Genomic DNA, 16,865 nt, shown 5'->3' on the forward strand with positions numbered 1-16,865 from the left:
AAATTAAATTCTCAACATAGTATATCAAAATACCCACACCAATCCTTGGTATCTAGACATAGAAAGCAAACTAAACCAAACCCAACGCCCACCAAAACCAAAGACCACAAGTAAAAGCACACAAGTAACAGGGAGAAAAGACCCTAATTACTATCCAAAACAACCACCTCCGCCTCGGCCTCCCCCAAACTCTCCACCGAAATTACATCCCCAACATTCACCCCCTCCACAAACGCCCCATCCCCTTCCTCCAACACTTTATCCTCTCTCCCATCCAACCGAATCTTCGCCCCTCCCGTCCGGCTCGCCGGCAGATGCACGTACACATTCCGCTTCCGCCGCGACTGCACCGCACCCTCTCCGCCACCAACCGCCCACCGGAACGTCTTCCCGGACTCGAGGATTCCCGCACCCATCACGAAATCCGCATGGATGGGGATCGTCCCGGCGATGGCGGGCACGGCAGCCTCCTCCTGGGCAGGGGTGGCCTCGGGCCCGGCAGCCAGGGGAGAGATAATGGGGACGAAGGACTGACGCTTTGCGTCGTCGGAGAAGCTCAGCGTGTGGTACTGGGGCTTGAGGGAGGATTTCCAGGGCAGGACCCAGATTTGGAGGAAATGAACTGTCTTCGAGGGGTGCTCGTTTTGTTCGGAGTGGGCGATTCCTAAACAATGACTCGTTAGTTGTGTTGTTCGTCTGGTTTGGTTTCATTCAGGAAAGTTATATAAAAAAAAAGCAAGGGTACTAACCACTCCCACCAGTGGTGAACTGCACATCGCCGCGCTTCATGCGATAGAAATCCTTGCCCTGGGCGCCTTCCTTGCCTTTCTGGATCATGCTGTCGCGGTGCGTCAGCTCGCCGCTGAGCACGTAGCTGAAGATCTCGGCATCGCGGTGGCGATGCGTCGGGAAGCCGTTGCGTGCTGACACGCGGTCTTCGTTGAGCACGCGCAGACACCCGAACTGCTGGAACCGGTGGTCGAAGTAATCGGAGAAGCTGAACGTGTGGTATGTCTTCAGCCAGCCGCCGTGCTCGGCGTATCCGCGCTCGCTGGACCGGCGGAGGATGATCTTTGCGTGGTTAAGTTTGGACATTGTCTTGTCTTTTTTTCCCCCCCCTTCTTTTGTTCTTTCTTTTTTTTTTTGCTTGAATTGTTTTTGTCTGGGATTCGGCTTTGGATGGTATGAATTGGGTGTTAATTCTTTTTTTGGGGTGGGCGATTGAGCTGGGGAGTTTGGAGACTTTTATAGTCTTTTTTTTCGGGAGTATAGGGTTTGAATGTATGACGTTGTGGTTGGTCTTGGATAAGCATGGATAAGAACTGACTAACCCGGGACGAGGGTCTATGCACCGCATACTAAGCAATGACCGATCCTTCACGTGGCTGTGGGATTTGTCTGGAATGCGCTTTTCTTTTTCTTTTTTTTCTTTTCCTCTTGTCTTCTGGTGGATCTATGTTTAATTTATTTTTTATTTATTCTGCTCCATAAGTAAAGTATAATACGATCTAATTGAGTTTTGCATGTCACCGCCAACTTCAGGTTCTCACCATGATTATCACACACGGATTGAAAAGACCATACGCACAGAACAGGAGAAACTTTATACAGCAGGAAAGTATGTCATTAAAGGTAAAAATCAAGCATCTATTCATCTGTATGGATCAATCCACATCTACCCCTGTCGGACATCGTCATTCGTAGATATAGATTTTCGGGTCGACCGCGGAAACCAAAAGTACAAGGATGATGTCGTCTCAAGGACACATCAGGATATTTTATGGGAAAGGAAGCTGAGAAAGAAACAAGGATCAACCCGTTCTAGATGTAGTCAAAATTCCAGTTGCTCTACTCGCGGGCAATCATATGATCGCGAGCGGGGCCGGTGCCGATCCATTTCACAGGAACGCCACCCAGTTCGCGCTCGATGTACTCGATGTACGCGCGCGCATTGGCAGGAAGATCCTCGTACTTCTTGACGCCCATAGTGTTGCTCTTCCAGCCGGGGAGAGTAACGTATTCAACCTTCACCTTCTCAAGGACCTCGGCGTCGGCAGGAATGGTGTTCTCGGTGCGGGTGCCGTCGGGCAGGATGTAGGCAACGCCGACCTTGATCTCGTCGAAGTCGTCCAGAACGTCCAGCTTGGTCAGGTTCAAAGCAGTGTAGTGGTTGATCGCCTGCGAGTAGCGGCAGACGACCAAGTCAAGCCAACCGCAGCGACGACGACGACCGGTAGTGACACCGAACTCCCTGCCGACACTCTGCAGCTTGTCACCATCTTCATTGAGCTGTTCGCTAGGGAAAGGCCCAGAACCGACACGGGTCGTGTAGGCTTTCACAACACCGATAACGGATTTGATGCTAGTGGGGTTCAGAGACAGCGCTTGCATGGCACCACCCAGGCCGGTGGACGAGGAAGTAACATAGGGGTAGGTGCCGTGGTCCAAGTCGAGCATAAGGGCGTTAGCACCCTCGACCAGGGTGTTCGGAGAGTCCTTGTATTGTTGAAGGAAGGCCAACTGGTCGACAATGTAGGGCCCCAAGAGTTTGCGGTATTCCTGGGTTCGTTAATACAACATCTACCACACACGCCTAAAGGAGAAAGAGGAAAGCCAGCGGTATCTTACCTTGAATTGCGCGAGCTCCTCCTTGACGTCGTATTCCAGATCGCCGAATCGGGCGCGATATCCGGCCTCCAGAGAAAGCAACTTGCGTTCGAAAACCGCCTCATCCAAGATTTCTCCCACACGGATACCCCTGCGAGAAGCCTTATCACTGTAGCAAGGACCAATACCCTTGCCAGTGGTGCCAACCTTGCGACCACCCAGCTTGGCCTCCTCCAAACCATCTACAACGGAGTGCAACTGAAGGCAGACATGAGCGCGGTCGGAGATGAAAATGCGCTTGCTAGCACCCTCGAGACCCTTCTCCTCAAGAGAGGCCAACTCCTTGAAGAAGCTGGGAACGTGGACGACGGTACCAGCACCGATAAGGTTGATACACGAAGGGGAGATCAAGCCAGAGGGAAGGATGTGAAAATCATAGGTCTTGTCGCCAATGACAATGGTATGGCCCGCATCTAGAACGAAGAGTCAATATTAAGGGAACCATGCGTGTTCTCACAAGAGGCCGACTTACTGTGACCGCCAGCGGCACGACAGCACAGCGTAGCCTGCTGCGCGAGCATATCCGTAATCTTTCCCTTTCCTATACCATCCGAATGCAATCAGTATGTGTCAATGCCTCGAAATCCCCGAATCAAACCGGAGAGAGCAGATTCCCCACCTTCATCACCCCACTGGCTACCCAGAACGATTGAAACACGCATGATGGCTGCGCAAATATGCAAAGATCGGATATCTAAAAAAGACTGCTGAACCGCATTAGTACCAGCCCTCAATTGGTAATCACAGACGTGTGGTTCATCATATGTGGTGTATTGGAGAGAGACGGCGGGGTCCACCGTATGGAGACTGACAGGATTCCGATAAACCGGTTGTTTAATCGACGTAGTCAAATAAAAACAGACCGGGCAGTAAAGGCGAATGCAATTGGTTTATTACCTGGTAGGTAGAAGGATCTAACCTGTACCAGAAGTAAATGGAGCAGCGGCGAAAACTTCGCGACCGTCAAAGACCAAAAAGCCGAAAAAAGAAAGGGAGGGGAACAGCGGAGGCAAAGATAATATATGGTGATGGAGGGCGCTATTCCATGTGACTCAGCTGCCGCGTACCGTACCGTTCGGTCATCGACGACGAATTTTTCCCTGTTGCTCCCCTTGGCTGGCCTTGGCCTCACCATTTCTTACCGTTTCGTCCCGTCAGAATTCCTCTCATGGCGGGGTCGTGGGGTCCCTCTTCGGCAGGTGGCGGCCTTAGGTTAGCAAGGGGAGGGGCTCCCGGGCCGCAATCGGCCTAGGGCTCGGGATTTAGGGTCTTTACAGTCACGAAGTTACCTCAATTCATTACGACTTTGATAGATAGCGATGATCTGTATGTCAACTTGGACTTGGATACAGTATACGCTTCCGTGAAATGAGCTGCTTCTCACATGCCCACAATGTGCCGGACCTACAATGCATATATAATACAATAATACGAATGTCTCATCCCCTCTAATGTCACATAAATTGGAACAATCCCAATGCACCAACTCCCATCCTATGCAAAAGAGAAGAACCAAGAAACCCAGAAATTAGATCGAACTCCAGCCTTGTATGCTTCAGATGACTTTCCCTCCATTCAAAATCCACTCCCGCGTCTGCCCCAGTTTCAGTATGCACTCCCGATGCATCTCCCGTGCGACTTCCCAGTGCTTCAGTACTTCAGCGTCTTCATCTAATCCGCGTAGATACGCGCTGTAGCCGCCCTTGCCGCCCGGCACTATCTCGTCGTCGCTATCGTTACCTTCGCCCCCTTTGTCATCAGGGTCCTCATCCTGGCCGTTGATCTTTAAGCGCGTCGAGTCACCAACGGCACTGATCCAGTTCGCTGCCATCCCAGTCTCAATGGCCTCCTGGCGTGCATTGAAATGATGGAGCATGCGTCGGTTAAAGTGATTCCATTCGCGCATGTAAGTATTCATCTCTGCCACGTATCGGTCCCATGCTTTCCGAGGCAGTCCCAGCTGTTGGGAGCCAGCGCTGATTGGCACCTGTTGTGGCGGTTGCGGCCGTTTGGGTGGGTTTGGGCAAATAAGCTCCCGGGGGCGTATATCGCGCACCGTTGTCCTTTGGGGTTTGGCACGGGATTCGAATGGCAGGCTGGAATGAATGTCTTGTAGATCTTCGATGCCACCATCTGTAGTGCTTGTGAACGGAGCTGTCTTGCCCAGATTCTTAAGGTCAAAGTGTTGACTTGTAGGCTTCGTTTCCTCTCCTTTTCCTACTTTACCACTTGGAGGCGGCGTTGGCTTTGACGGAGGCGTCTCTTTGTTTTTGGCTGCTTTATCCGATTCCACAGTCGTATCTTTCGCAGGGGAGTCATCATCTAGATCCATGGCTTCTCCATCTTCCTCTCCTGCTCGAGCCGAACCTTGCTTATCATGATCTCCATCGAGTGTTGCCTTTACTTCCTCGGCCTCAGTCGCAACACTAGCAGCTGGCGGTGCGACTCGCGTTTTTGTAGCAGACCGAGTATGTTTGCGAGGACTCCGTGCACGCTGGGCATTCCCGGGCTGTTGTTGTTGTTGTTGCTGGTGTCCGTTGTCCTTCGGCATGGCCCATAGTAGATCCTTGAACTTATCCGCCCAATCATCCGCGGAAAACTTGCCCTCAGCAAATGCTGTAGGCTGTTGCTGAAACGTTGAGCCAGATCGGGAAGGATCATGATTAGATGTACTCGTAGAGTGGCTTGTTCGACCGGGGCTGTTCCTAGTAGCGGTACGCCCGCGACTAGATGAACCTTGCTTTGGTTGGGGCTGTTCTTTGTCCGACGATGATGGAGTAAAGAAGTCAAACGTGTTCCAACTAGTTGCTGAAAATGGCTTCCGCAGATCGTCATGGCTCTTACTGTTGAAAGTCCCATTTAGCGGAACGTTTCGAGATCTAGGAGATTGTGATCTGCACAGATGAGGGACCAAAGTTAGCTTCATACCTCGTAAATCACCAATCCGGTAACAATGAATAGCCTTACGGTACGAATGGATCTTCGGTTCTAGAAGCCCCAAACTTGTTTTGAGCCGAAGCCGCGCTGTCAGAATCATGCCCTATTTATTCGTTGCGTTAGTAGCTGGATATTAGACCCTCCTATATGCTGAAATACGAATCCGTCTTCATGGGCTAAGAAATGCTCACCAGTGTTGGAGTCAAACTTTTGCTGAGTATGAAAGTTAGCAAATCTCTGGTGAGGTCGAAGCCTACTCTTGGGGACCGCCTTCGGCTTATGCTCCGGATTGACATCCTCGTCGTCAATGTCACTTGAGCTTGTGGAGGAGTAGTTCCGATTATGATCCGTCTTAAATTTGGGACTTGCGCTTCGATGCCTGCCAGGTTCTCGGGGAGTCGGGCTGGGTGGGTTTGTTCGTGCATGAGGCTTAGGACTTCCGGGCGATTCACGCATACTTGCAGAACGGCCGAGCCAAGCACTCGAGAAAAATGTTCTTTCTCCTCCAGTGCCGGCGTACTTGCTACCTGTTCGCTCAACTTCCGGGGTACTTGTATTCTCCTCACGGTTCTGGAAGCCTGCGGCAGCCTTCCTAGCTGTTGGGGAGGGGGCAGGACCAAAGAAATCTCTCATCTGGGGCCGTTCATTTCGAGGAACATTCGAATAAGAAGAAGTGTTCGGAGCCATAGGTTCGTCCCCGCCAGCAGACCGCGGGGCAAAGCCTTGCTTCTTTTTTGTAGAATGCGCGCGGGTGGACTCTGAACCAGCCGGCTTGGGAGATGTCTTGAAATATTCGTACGCGGATTTCGGCCTTGTCGATTGACTCGCAGAAGAGGCATTGGTTCGGGGCGTGGCACCTGAGTACCCTGAGCGCCCTGTGCGAGGATCAAACTGGGACCAACCAGACGTGTGGTTTCCCTTCATGTCTTGAAACCCGCGATATGCATCAGCCCGTGTCTGTCCTTCATCATGCATCTTCTCCCACGGTTGTTTGGGGGCTGCCCGCGCGTAGCTTGCATATCTTTGAGCGCCAGAAGAAGGACCGCTATGGAATGACTGTGGTCGCGACGAGAACGATGGCTTCGCAGCTTGGGGTTTTGCCGAAGGTGACGAAGGAAAGTTTTTAGTGGGAGCTTTTCGAGGGGAATTGGACTTGGGTGGTCCATAGTACTTTCCGTACCCAGCGCGTAAGCGGTCCGTGTCGTACCTCAACCGTTGTTGAGGATCGCTGAGGACCTCATTTGCAGCTTGAATGGCTTGGAACTTGGAAATAAATTCCACCTCCTTGCCAGGGTTCCGATCTGGATGGTATTTAAGAGCTAACAAATCAATGACAATCCAACTAACCGATCCACAGTCTGCCTCTTACCTAATTTCCTAAACTGCTTCTTGATATCTTCAGCGTCCGCACTGGGCGTAAGACCTAAGTCCGCATAATAATCCCTCCGGACGTCCACTTTTACCATCTTGAAAAATTGCCAGCTTGCCGGGCGACTCGTATATTTGTATCGTCAAACGAAGGTAGACCACGAAGTTCGCACCAAGATTCAACCTTTTTGTACATGACCTGACACATCAAGCAACGTCGGGACGGCGGAGTTCGGATGGGTCAAAGAAACAGGGGGTTCGACGTATGGACGATTATTGCGGTAGAGAGCGAAAGAAGGGTCGGTCTATCGAGGGAATGACACGGACAAAGTGGGAGACAAAATTGACAAGCGGAATGCTTTCTCCCTCTTCGACTAAACTCAACTCGTGAACAGAACCCTCCAAGTAACCGAAGAAACTGCTCGTAAATTGTCTACCACCAAGCCTCTGATTAGTCGTTCCAAACCAGCATCTGACTTTGGGACTCTGTGTGTTGTATGTCCTCATCGATTGTTTGTTTAGCGGCGGAGGTGGAGTACGGCGAACTTTTTTCCTTATCGTTCTCGATAAACGGACATGATCTTCCCGATTTGAGGCACCCAAAACACGGGAAAAACAAGACCGTTGCGGGGAAGGCAGTGGAACGTCAGCAGGAACTGACGGCCAAATTGTACACGAGAAAGACAGATAATAAGCACCGACAAGGGGGAGGATCTGAGATCAGGACAGGGTGCAGCTGATCTAGCAGGAACTAAAATAGGTCAGTTCGCATGGCCAAAGCGTCGATAGATCTTGAAGATCACCAAAAGCAAACTGACTCGGGACACCTTTGGGAAGGCTCCTCCTCGGGAATTCTCAAATCAGTGTCGAGCCTGGAAAGACAACGCTCATATATAGTGGCTATTCAAGGATGCGATGGACATGCGCTGGCGAACGAAGGAAGCGAGAGTGGAGGTCCAGTTGTCAAGTTGTTGAAGTGAATCGAATAGTTTGTTTGATTGAATTGTTTGGGGTTTAGCGCTGGTTGTCCCGCCGTGCAACAACTCAATCGCCAAACTCTCTTTGGGGATTAAATACTACTACTAGTAGTTCGTTGCTGCCCAATATTTTTCTATGGCCTCGTCTCTGGCCCTGGCAGTCTTCAATCTCTACCCCACAACAGATCCATATTTACTCGGAAATTAATTGGTATTTCTTCACGCTCATTGGGCCTTGGCAGACAGGATATCCAAGCAGAAAAATGCATGCAGAATAAGAAAAGAAAAAAAGAAAAGCAAAAGAAAAGCAAGTAAAAGAATAAACAAACCTATATACGACATAGACACATATATCCAGGATCTAACCAAAGATAAGAACATAGCAAAGAGGATATGCCCCGTAAGATCAGCCCCATTCCGCGGTGGGTGCAACTTGGACCAGTGACAAGGGCCAGGGGCCAAATAGAAATAAACAAACTGTGGAATTTGAATGGGACACAGGCAAATAGCTCCTACCTTAAGCATCTGCGGATGGGCCGGCTGCTGAACCCCCAAAGAAGTACCCTTCAAGGAGATCATAGTTGGCATTCTCACTCCAGTCGTGTTGAAAGTCGACTGCCATGCCGAAACCCAGGTCGATTCCAACACTATGCCCAGCCCCGTGTCCTAGCGAGGGTACCGGCTGTATATCATAATCGGGATTCTCGTCAGACCCTAGGGGGACTTGACCCTCTGCACCGGTTACGTCGAAATCCAGGAAATCCAAGCTAATTCCGGTTGATGACATCTCTTCTGTTGGTTGGAACTGATGATGGCTAGGATTGGCTGTAACGCTACTAGGTGACCCACTATGCTGTGGAGAGTTGCCATAAACGTACTGTTGCTGCGTCTGTGGAGAGACGGGGCTCTCGTAGTTTCCATAGTACTCCATGGATGGTGTTCGCTGAGGCCGATTTGGTCGCTCTGAGCTGAAAGTGGAGGTGGAAACATCAGAAAATTCCGGTCGGCCTGGGTAAGACTGTACTGATCGCCTTGTGCCATGCCGCTCAGGGATAGAACTATCGTTGAAGAGATCTCCAAGATTCATGTCAAATCTCGGAATTGGCCGTGTCGACCGCGTCTGGGTTTGCCGTCTAGACTGCCCAGGGTGAGGCCTCTGTCGTTGATCCATTGCATAGCGACCACTCTGGTTATTTCGACCAGCATACACTGCATTGGCATGTTGAGTTATAGCGGTATTTGTTTGGAACCGAGTCAAGTCCACCTGCGATCCAAATCCAGTGGTAGATAAAGACATCTGCACCGTGGCTTTACTCATACGCTCAAAAGCATCACGGCACGCTTCTGCAGGCGGACATTTGTGCACTAAATCTCCCAGGACAGATGTGGCGGCAAGTACTGTGAAGTCCACTTCGTCTAGGGTCTATGATACAATTAGCTTCTATAGTTTTTCCATATGCGCGGGAGACAAACCAAGCGACTTCTAACCACAGGCGAATGCCAGATTGCATATAGAAACGATATACCCGCCATGAAGATGTGGTGTGTAGCGAGATACGTATAGTTCACCAAGCGCACACGGTGCATTTGACGGTATATTCGAATAACCTTTTGTCCTGCCTCGGCCACTTTGTAGTAGACATCGTCTTCATCATCGGCTTCATCTACATTGGAAAACGAAGGACTAGAGACATCTTCGGCGGGTGTAACTTCATCTGCTAACTCGGCGGGAACAGTTAGACTCTGTTGGTACAGCATGATAACAGCTTGCCAATAGTTCAATTCGAGAAATTCCACAGAGAATTGCACGCCCGTGTCTTGCTTCGTTGGTGCAGTCTGCTGCCATTCAATCAATCGCCGATGGATATCCTTGCGCCAGGAGCGGAATGAATCAAAGCCTTGCAGGAATGGGGATATAAGATCAGATCGTGTAAATCTCCTGGCCGCATAAGGCACCTTGTGCTTCGCAAATCGCGATTGCTGATGTTGTAGAACATCTTGAATCTCAGACTGGAGCACTCTCAGCTTGAAGTAATGATGTGCTGCGTGTTTATAGCTCGGAGCGCCTTCTGGCGGCACCACGATCCCTGACTTAGTGATATATTGGTCCTCCAACAAGGACGGGAACTCCGTGCTGATAGCCTGTTCGCTGATACCAAAAGGGCGGCCAACACAGCAACTGACCAGCCGGTCGAAACTATAGACACACCACCACAAGCGCCGGCGAAGATCACGAACCCACTCCCGGCGCCCCCGCTCACGGGTATCAATACGTGGCTTGTCTCTATCTTCGGCTCTCCTTTGCGGATGGTCAAGACTCTCACCCGCCAATGTATCAATGCCCGTTCCATCTTCGTAATGTAGACCAAGGTCGACAGCCAACCGCATCGCAACGCCGACAATATACCATAGTCCAGGTGCAACGGGCCGTAGCAGGGCAAAGTTGGCGAGGAGAAGCACGGCCTGTAGCTCTTCTAATGCTCCAAAACCGTCATTAGTGGAAGGAGCACCAACGAAGGACTCCAGATGAATGATTGCAGACGCATGATACTCCTCGGGCTGGTATTGATGATTTGCCAGTCGGGGCCGCTTCGATGTGGATGGTGAACGGTCGCGTCCGTTTCCTTTCTCATCCCCAGGCTTGTCCTCGAATATAATACCAGCACCAATAGCGAACACAATGTTAAGCATGTAAAGACTGCGAGGAGAGCGGCTTTTTTCATCAACTGAGTAAGTGCGATCAAGTAGTTCCATAAAATCATTGCGATGGAGAATGGGTATCTGAGGGTTGGCATGTTCAAAATAGAGGCTGGCAAGCTTCTCAGCCAGTTCTCGCTCTGGGAAGTCGGCACATTTCATCATGGGTCTCGTTTGAAGACCGAAGAAAGAATCACGCCCCGTACTCCCAGCTGTACCAGTAGCGCTATGAGGTAGGCGTTCACTCGGGCGCATGGGACCTCGCTCCGATGCATTCCCTGGAACAGAGCTTTTCACTGCAGCAAACACGACCCGGGCAAAAGAAATGCCAGAGGTTGACCCTAAATACCGAGGATCAGAGGTTCCTTGGACCGACACCATGCCAATATTCGATACCAAGTTATGTATCCTCCAATTATCTTCTTTTTCAGGATCGACGTTGTTCTCCGAGTCTTCCCCGTTCTCTTTATGTTTGTCTGCTTTCAATACGGAGCCTTCTGTTTCTCCTTTCATTTGCATCAGTTTGTCACTCCCGTCCGACGCCAGCACCTCAGCACCTGCAGGCGCGTCGGAGCCAGCCATCTTTGTCAGAGCGGGATCATGGCCCGCCTCTACCTTAACCGCTTCTTCTTCATCAAAAGCTACTGCTCCCTTATGATCGATTTGGTGTTCCATCAGCACCTTCTCCAGGTATGTCACGCGAGCCTCTAGGAAGTATACATAGCTCCGGGGGATTTCCCTCTTGGTGATAGGGTCATATCCGACACACCGGACGCCGGCTTTTTCGCAGGACTGACATCGGGGAAGCCGTTGGTCGCAGCGGTTCTTGCGCAGGCGGCAACGGTTGCAGGCCGACACATTGCGGAATGAGGAGGAATTGGATGCGGGGGCGGTGGAGGAAACGTTTACCGGTGTATGCTGATGTGATCGCACCAACGACTCCGGGTGGATCGAAGAAGGCTCAGTAGGCGGGCGTGGTCGTTTTCTCCCTATGGATGTCGGCGAAGCCGGGGAAGTAGGGTTGAGCATGGCGGGAAAGGTACGGCGACAAGAAGCGCCAACGCACGAGCATGTCTCGCCGTTGGAGTTGTGCGGAAAGTCGAATCAAGTGGGGAGGGAGGTGCACCGTAAATCCAGAGACACAGCAGCATTCATATTAAAACATGCGCCGACTTCTCTTCTCTCGCCGGTCCTGGTTTTAGTCTGCACAGAGGCTTAGGAGGAGATGATGGCCGGGAAACTGTCTCCTCAGTTGAACGGCGATCCGCGGACTTTATTAGTTTCCGAGATGATAGTCAGGGCCTGAGGTTCTTGGAGGGCTGGACAGTCGCAGCCCATGACGGTGGTAGCCCGTCACCACACACGCAGTTTCAATTGTCGCGTAAGGTCCGACTGATTAGAGACAAAAGTGAACAGCAGAACAAAGAAAAAAAGAAAAAAGAAAAAAGAAAGAAAAAAACTGGAGTTCAATATAGACCAAACTGGTGGAGCTGGCAATGGGGACGCTGCATTTACTTCGGTACTAGTAAGAATGTATGAACCATGTAAAGCTGGGGTCGGATGGACTAGAGGAGAAAACAGTCAATAGTTGACTTTGCCAGAGCCACCCTCAATTGACGAAAAACTGTTTGGCTTCATAACAGCCCAGTATCTGGATCTCTCTCTCTAGAGTTTAGAGACACAGCACGAGTAGCTGGGTTGTCGCTCGACTTTTGAAGCAACTCCCGAAAAGGAAGTCGACCGCGAAGCCCGCAGCTCGAACAGTGAGTGACAATACCGTACCCAAATACTGCACGTGATTCTATCATCTCAAAGGCAAGATTGATGATTGGTTACTGATAAGGAGCATCTCTGGTTTTGTCAGCAACCACCAAAACTTACGCGGAACACAGTGGAGTCAAGATGAAATACTTGGCAGCGACACCGTTCCTTCTAGACAATTAACTAACCTATGACAATTATATTAATGTCTAACCCTTCCAAATAATCATCTTAGAACCTATTCGCTCCCACTACTCTCGAGCTCAACTGGCGTGGTTGTCCGGTTGAGGAATAGTTTCCCGGTCTGTCTCCCGTTGCTCCCTGGATCCCAGTCACTTTAGGGCATTACAACTGTGTGATATTTGCCGGGGTCTATATTAGATATTAATTACGGGGTACGCCATAGACTTAATCAAGCCTGGCGTATTCATCCTTCTTGCATACATCTGCACGGTCCATTTGCTTAATGAGCCCATCTAGTGTGCGTGCTAGTAGTGGACGAAGCTATAAGATCAACAAGGTAAAATTGTCCGGATCGAGAGTAAGTCACTAAAAATCGCCCGACTTGTCACTCAATTGCCGAACTAAGGCCAAAACATTCCCTCTACCATTAACAGCACATATCATCGACTAGATATCTTTAAATGGGGTGGGGGGAGATGGTCGAAGGACCGTTGGCTGTAGAATGAGATTGAGAACTCTCAAAACACGAAAACCACAACGGAAATGGGCATGATGAGCTACGGAGGTCGAAGCCGACCAGGCGAACATTCGGTCTAAATGTTCCCAGCATCATCTGGACTCTGTTGGAATGATGTTGTCCGGCGAGGTGCAGCGTTGGGGAACGTTGAAGCTTATGTAAGGGGCCAAAGTACGAGGGGCAATGCAGACTATCGCTGCGCGGGGCCAAAAGTGAAGATATTCGCAAGCATTGCGAGCACCGAGTCTACAGGGAACACCGCCGAGATGGAACCATCCAAGAAGTTAAATCAAGCCAAACAGGGAGAATCCGGAGGATTGTTCGTCCACCTTGTTCTCCAGAAATAGATTCTGCACTCCGATGAGTTGGATATATGGTAATAACAAAGCCTCCCAAATGCATAATAGCGCGTGCCCAACCCAACAATGCTCAAATGATGATCATGAAAAAAGAAATAGCCGACCCAATGCTTTTAAAGATGCATCCAGTCTATGAAATGCGCCTTCACCCAGACTTAAATCATGATGTAACACCAAAGGAAATAAACCAGAACGAAAAATGAACAGAACCAAATCAAAGCTAGCCACCACCAGATGGGATATTCAACGAATCCAGAATGCAAGTTAAAACAAGTGTATAAGACCAACAGTAGATGGGTCGAAGAAAAATTGAGAAGAAGACAAAAGTAAACAGAGGGGAAATGGACCCAGCAAGCATGATGTCAGATAACAAAGAGACGTGGTAAATGATGTCGAGTGTCATGCGGAGTCGTGTTTAGGTCACGTCATGCGAAATGGCCAACTCAATCATGCTCGTGCTTGGCGTGGATTTGTGTCAAATCGACGTTGAGAATTTCAGAATCGTCAACACTAGTCCGTGCAGAGGACAATAATCTCCGCACTTCTTCTGGGGTGGCGTCCTCCTTGCCCGCGGTGTACGAGCCCCGCAGGTTGTTCTCGCTTGCATTGCGTTCATGCTGCTCGGTTTGCTTCGAGTCAGTTTTCGAGTCGCTCTCCTCCATCCAGAAGCTCTCGATGGCTCCAATTATGCAAACAATGCCGCAGGCCCACCAGGCCAACACAGAATATCCACTTTCGAGACCTTTAGAGTGAAGTAGCCCAGTGATAGTTGGGCCGAAAGCACGGCTCAGACTGGCCGTCGAGGCAGCCGCACCATTAATGGATCCAAGCACTTTAGAGGACGGCGCAGCGTTGGCGAGCAAAATAGCGGTAGACGGAAACGCGATGACATGGAAGGTGATCTTGCTGATTAAGGAAACGTATACCGCGGCCATCTGAAGCGCTTCGGGGAGGAGAATGAGGTATGGAACCAGCAGGTAAAGAGGAGGCCAGACAAGGAGCACGAAGCGGAAAGTACGCAAAGTGCCAAAGTGGCGGACAACGAATGGGAACAGCCAGAGCTGGGCAATCATAGAGTAGACACCCTGGACTGCGAGCATGAAGCCGATTGTCTTCGTGGGCAGACCGAGGCCTCCGGTAAATTTGAACGGCAATACGGTATCTTCCTCGGACTTGGGAGTGCTTAGGAAAACGGGCATCAGCTGATCAAAAGAGACGCTGTGGCTGTAATGAATGTCAGTATCAACATCGACCTTGGATCTACTAGTCGGGAAAAAAAGGCTGGGGTCGGTGCTACTTACTATGCGAGGATTCCGTAGGCAATGATGTTGAAAATCACTTGTCTAGTAAAAGCCTTGGGAGTTCCGCAGTTCTCATTCTTCATCTGGCCTTCAATGTCGTCATCATCGGACAAGTTGTCCAAATCCTTCATGGGGGACAGCTGCGGCGAGGACTCATTGCTCTTGTACTCGGGTGGGGGAACATCGTAGTCGAGATAATCCGCATTTTGTGGTTCCACCTTGATACTCATGTCCTCAGTCAGCTGTACAGAAGATCTGCGGCATTTTCCGATGAGCCAGTTGCCCAACTCCAAACCAAGGTCCCGGCGGTGCTTTTTTTCCGGATGGGTCTCCTCCAAGAACAGGAAGCCAACCACAATTCCGAACAGGAGAACAACAACGCAGACCACGTTGGGCAGCAGAAATGGAAAAGTTTCCAGGATAGTGCCGCGCGGAAATAACCAGGGATAGTTTTCGCACGGCTGCGCCAGCGCACCGCCCATGGCGGGTCCGATGATCGATCCTAAGCACCAAACAAACGGCATGATCGAGTAAGCTCGGGGTTGATGTTCCTTGACCGTGACAATCTCCGCAACAGTCGTCTGAAGCACTCCGATGTTCCCATTCAGCAGGCCTCCTAGAGCTCGGGCGACCATGGCCGTAGGTAGATTGGGAGCGAATCCAAACACTATCATACTGATAGCGGTTCCGATCAGCCCCATGATTAGCACTGGCTTTCTGCCGATCTTGTCACTCATGCGTCCCCAGAACATGCCCGTAGAGAACTCGGCGAACGTAAACGCAGAGGTAATCATGCCTGCGTACAGGGCAATTTTGCGATCATTGTCTGTCACGTGGAATGATTCTACCATGTGATAGACATAAGGAAAAATGGACATGAACGCAATTGGCTCGCAGATTCGGCAACATGCTTGTCAAGCTGTCAGTGATAAACTCGGGACCAAAGAGATACATGGGCTGATCAAGATGGAGAAAAGCCAAGCAGCAAGCAGACGCTACCGCAGAAGACACGGTGCACATCCAGATTCTGGAGTTGGGTGAAAATCCAGTATTGACATACCTAACACGAAAAGTTGGCGTACAGGAAAGGCGGACCAATCACCACCGCCGCCGCCACCATCCTGGCGTTGTCGACCACCCGAGAGACGTTTGAACATTGTAACAGTGGAAACTCTGTTCTCGGATTCGAATACCCTTGCAGGGAAGGGAAAGGGATTTTAATCAGTCTCGTCCTAGCTACAAGATAGCAATTGACGGAAGATATGGCCGAGAGGAATGTGTCTCCGTTCCAGATCCTCTGGTCGTTCTGAAGGGAGGGAATGTAATGATGATAAGATCGTTGAAACTGGTAGCAGGATCGTTCTTTTTTTAAAAAAAATTATTTTTTGTTAAAGGAGTTTCAACATATCTTGCCCCTGGCGCAATTTAATCTCAGTGCTGTTCTGACCGAATACCACCTAGATTGTTTTTCGACAATTGCACGGTAATTTCGCAAACCCTAATTGGGGACCAATATAGGGAACATCCAAAAGGGGTGTTAAGAGGAATGAAGATTGAAGAGATAAGACCTTCCGAACCAATGGCGTCGTGAAAAGCAACAGTGAGAAGGAATCAGATGTATTGCCAGGTGTTGGAAGGAGGGAAGAGTCAAGAGTGGTATAGCTGTCCTGAGGTCCGGTTGATTGAAGGATAGTTGTGAAGGACCGAAACAGAAGCAGGAGATCAATTAGATTGGAAGCGAAAAGGATATATATCTTTTGGAAAGGAAGAAAGACAGGAGAGGGAAGGAAAGGAAAATAAATTATAGAAGGAGGGACCTGGACGGGAAGTGGAATAAATGAAGTATTTGAAGTGGATATCTGAGATATGTGATCAGGCGAAAGACTAAAAAGCATCAAACTGCAGTACATAGATCATGACAATATGGAGTCCATTTCGGTTACAGCTGTACAGAGAGTCTGGTGCGTGATGCAGTTACAGCAAACAGTTGAGTAGTAATGAGACCCACAATTGAATTATTATTTACGGCTCATTTTTAATTTTTTTAGTTTTTAGATTTTTTAATATTATATATTATATTTTTTTTTTTCTTTTTTTT

The 16,865-nt window shown here is 49.8% G+C and overlaps 7 protein-coding genes across 7 annotated transcripts; 1 reads left to right on the forward strand and 6 right to left on the reverse strand.

The window, feature by feature from the left end:
* Nucleotides 1–37: 37 nt before the first annotated feature.
* On the reverse strand, nt 38–1,413 carry BDV37DRAFT_10667 (pirin family protein). The gene is made up of 2 exons (XM_032078272.1): nt 750–1,413; nt 38–664 (listed from the first exon to the last, which is right to left on the reverse strand). The coding sequence occupies exons 1-2, from the start codon at nt 1,093–1,095 to the stop codon at nt 144–146; spliced, it is 867 nt and encodes a 288-aa protein (XP_031936519.1). The 5' UTR covers nt 1,096–1,413; the 3' UTR covers nt 38–143.
* A 10-nt stretch (nt 1,414–1,423) lies between these two features.
* Nucleotides 1,424–3,636, reverse strand: adB (adenylosuccinate synthase ADE12). The gene is made up of 4 exons (XM_032083323.1): nt 3,287–3,636; nt 3,140–3,208; nt 2,629–3,080; nt 1,424–2,559 (listed from the first exon to the last, which is right to left on the reverse strand). Exons 1-4 carry the CDS (start codon nt 3,327–3,329, stop codon nt 1,849–1,851), a joined length of 1,275 nt encoding a protein of 424 aa, XP_031936520.1. The 5' UTR covers nt 3,330–3,636; the 3' UTR covers nt 1,424–1,848.
* Nucleotides 3,637–4,051, forward strand: BDV37DRAFT_261431 (uncharacterized protein). Its single transcript, XM_032083324.1, has one exon. The coding sequence runs from the start codon at nt 3,690–3,692 to the stop codon at nt 3,882–3,884; it is 195 nt and encodes a 64-aa protein (XP_031936521.1). The 5' UTR covers nt 3,637–3,689; the 3' UTR covers nt 3,885–4,051.
* Nucleotides 4,013–7,269, reverse strand: BDV37DRAFT_10694 (DnaJ domain protein). Its single transcript, XM_032078281.1, has 4 exons — nt 6,974–7,269; nt 5,796–6,923; nt 5,635–5,707; nt 4,013–5,561 (listed from the first exon to the last, which is right to left on the reverse strand). Exons 1-4 carry the CDS (start codon nt 7,068–7,070, stop codon nt 4,223–4,225), a joined length of 2,637 nt encoding a protein of 878 aa, XP_031936522.1. The 5' UTR covers nt 7,071–7,269; the 3' UTR covers nt 4,013–4,222.
* A 900-nt stretch (nt 7,270–8,169) lies between these two features.
* On the reverse strand, nt 8,170–12,054 carry BDV37DRAFT_10837 (Zn(II)2Cys6 transcription factor). Its single transcript, XM_032078318.1, has 2 exons — nt 9,423–12,054; nt 8,170–9,372 (listed from the first exon to the last, which is right to left on the reverse strand). The coding sequence occupies exons 1-2, from the start codon at nt 11,673–11,675 to the stop codon at nt 8,467–8,469; spliced, it is 3,159 nt and encodes a 1,052-aa protein (XP_031936523.1). The 5' UTR covers nt 11,676–12,054; the 3' UTR covers nt 8,170–8,466.
* Nucleotides 12,055–13,755: 1,701 nt separating this feature from the next.
* Nucleotides 13,756–16,074, reverse strand: BDV37DRAFT_10855 (MFS transporter). The gene is made up of 3 exons (XM_032078323.1): nt 15,828–16,074; nt 14,768–15,677; nt 13,756–14,690 (listed from the first exon to the last, which is right to left on the reverse strand). Exons 1-3 carry the CDS (start codon nt 15,922–15,924, stop codon nt 13,910–13,912), a joined length of 1,788 nt encoding a protein of 595 aa, XP_031936524.1. The 5' UTR covers nt 15,925–16,074; the 3' UTR covers nt 13,756–13,909.
* Nucleotides 15,935–16,783, reverse strand: BDV37DRAFT_10845 (uncharacterized protein). Its single transcript, XM_032078321.1, has one exon. It carries the CDS (start codon nt 16,675–16,677, stop codon nt 16,225–16,227), a length of 453 nt encoding a protein of 150 aa, XP_031936525.1. The 5' UTR covers nt 16,678–16,783; the 3' UTR covers nt 15,935–16,224.
* Nucleotides 16,784–16,865: the final 82 nt, after the last annotated feature.

Source organism: Aspergillus pseudonomiae (genome assembly GCF_009193645.1).
Source record: "Aspergillus pseudonomiae strain CBS 119388 unplaced genomic scaffold BDV37scaffold_102, whole genome shotgun sequence".
Taxonomy (NCBI): domain Eukaryota; kingdom Fungi; phylum Ascomycota; class Eurotiomycetes; order Eurotiales; family Aspergillaceae; genus Aspergillus; species Aspergillus pseudonomiae.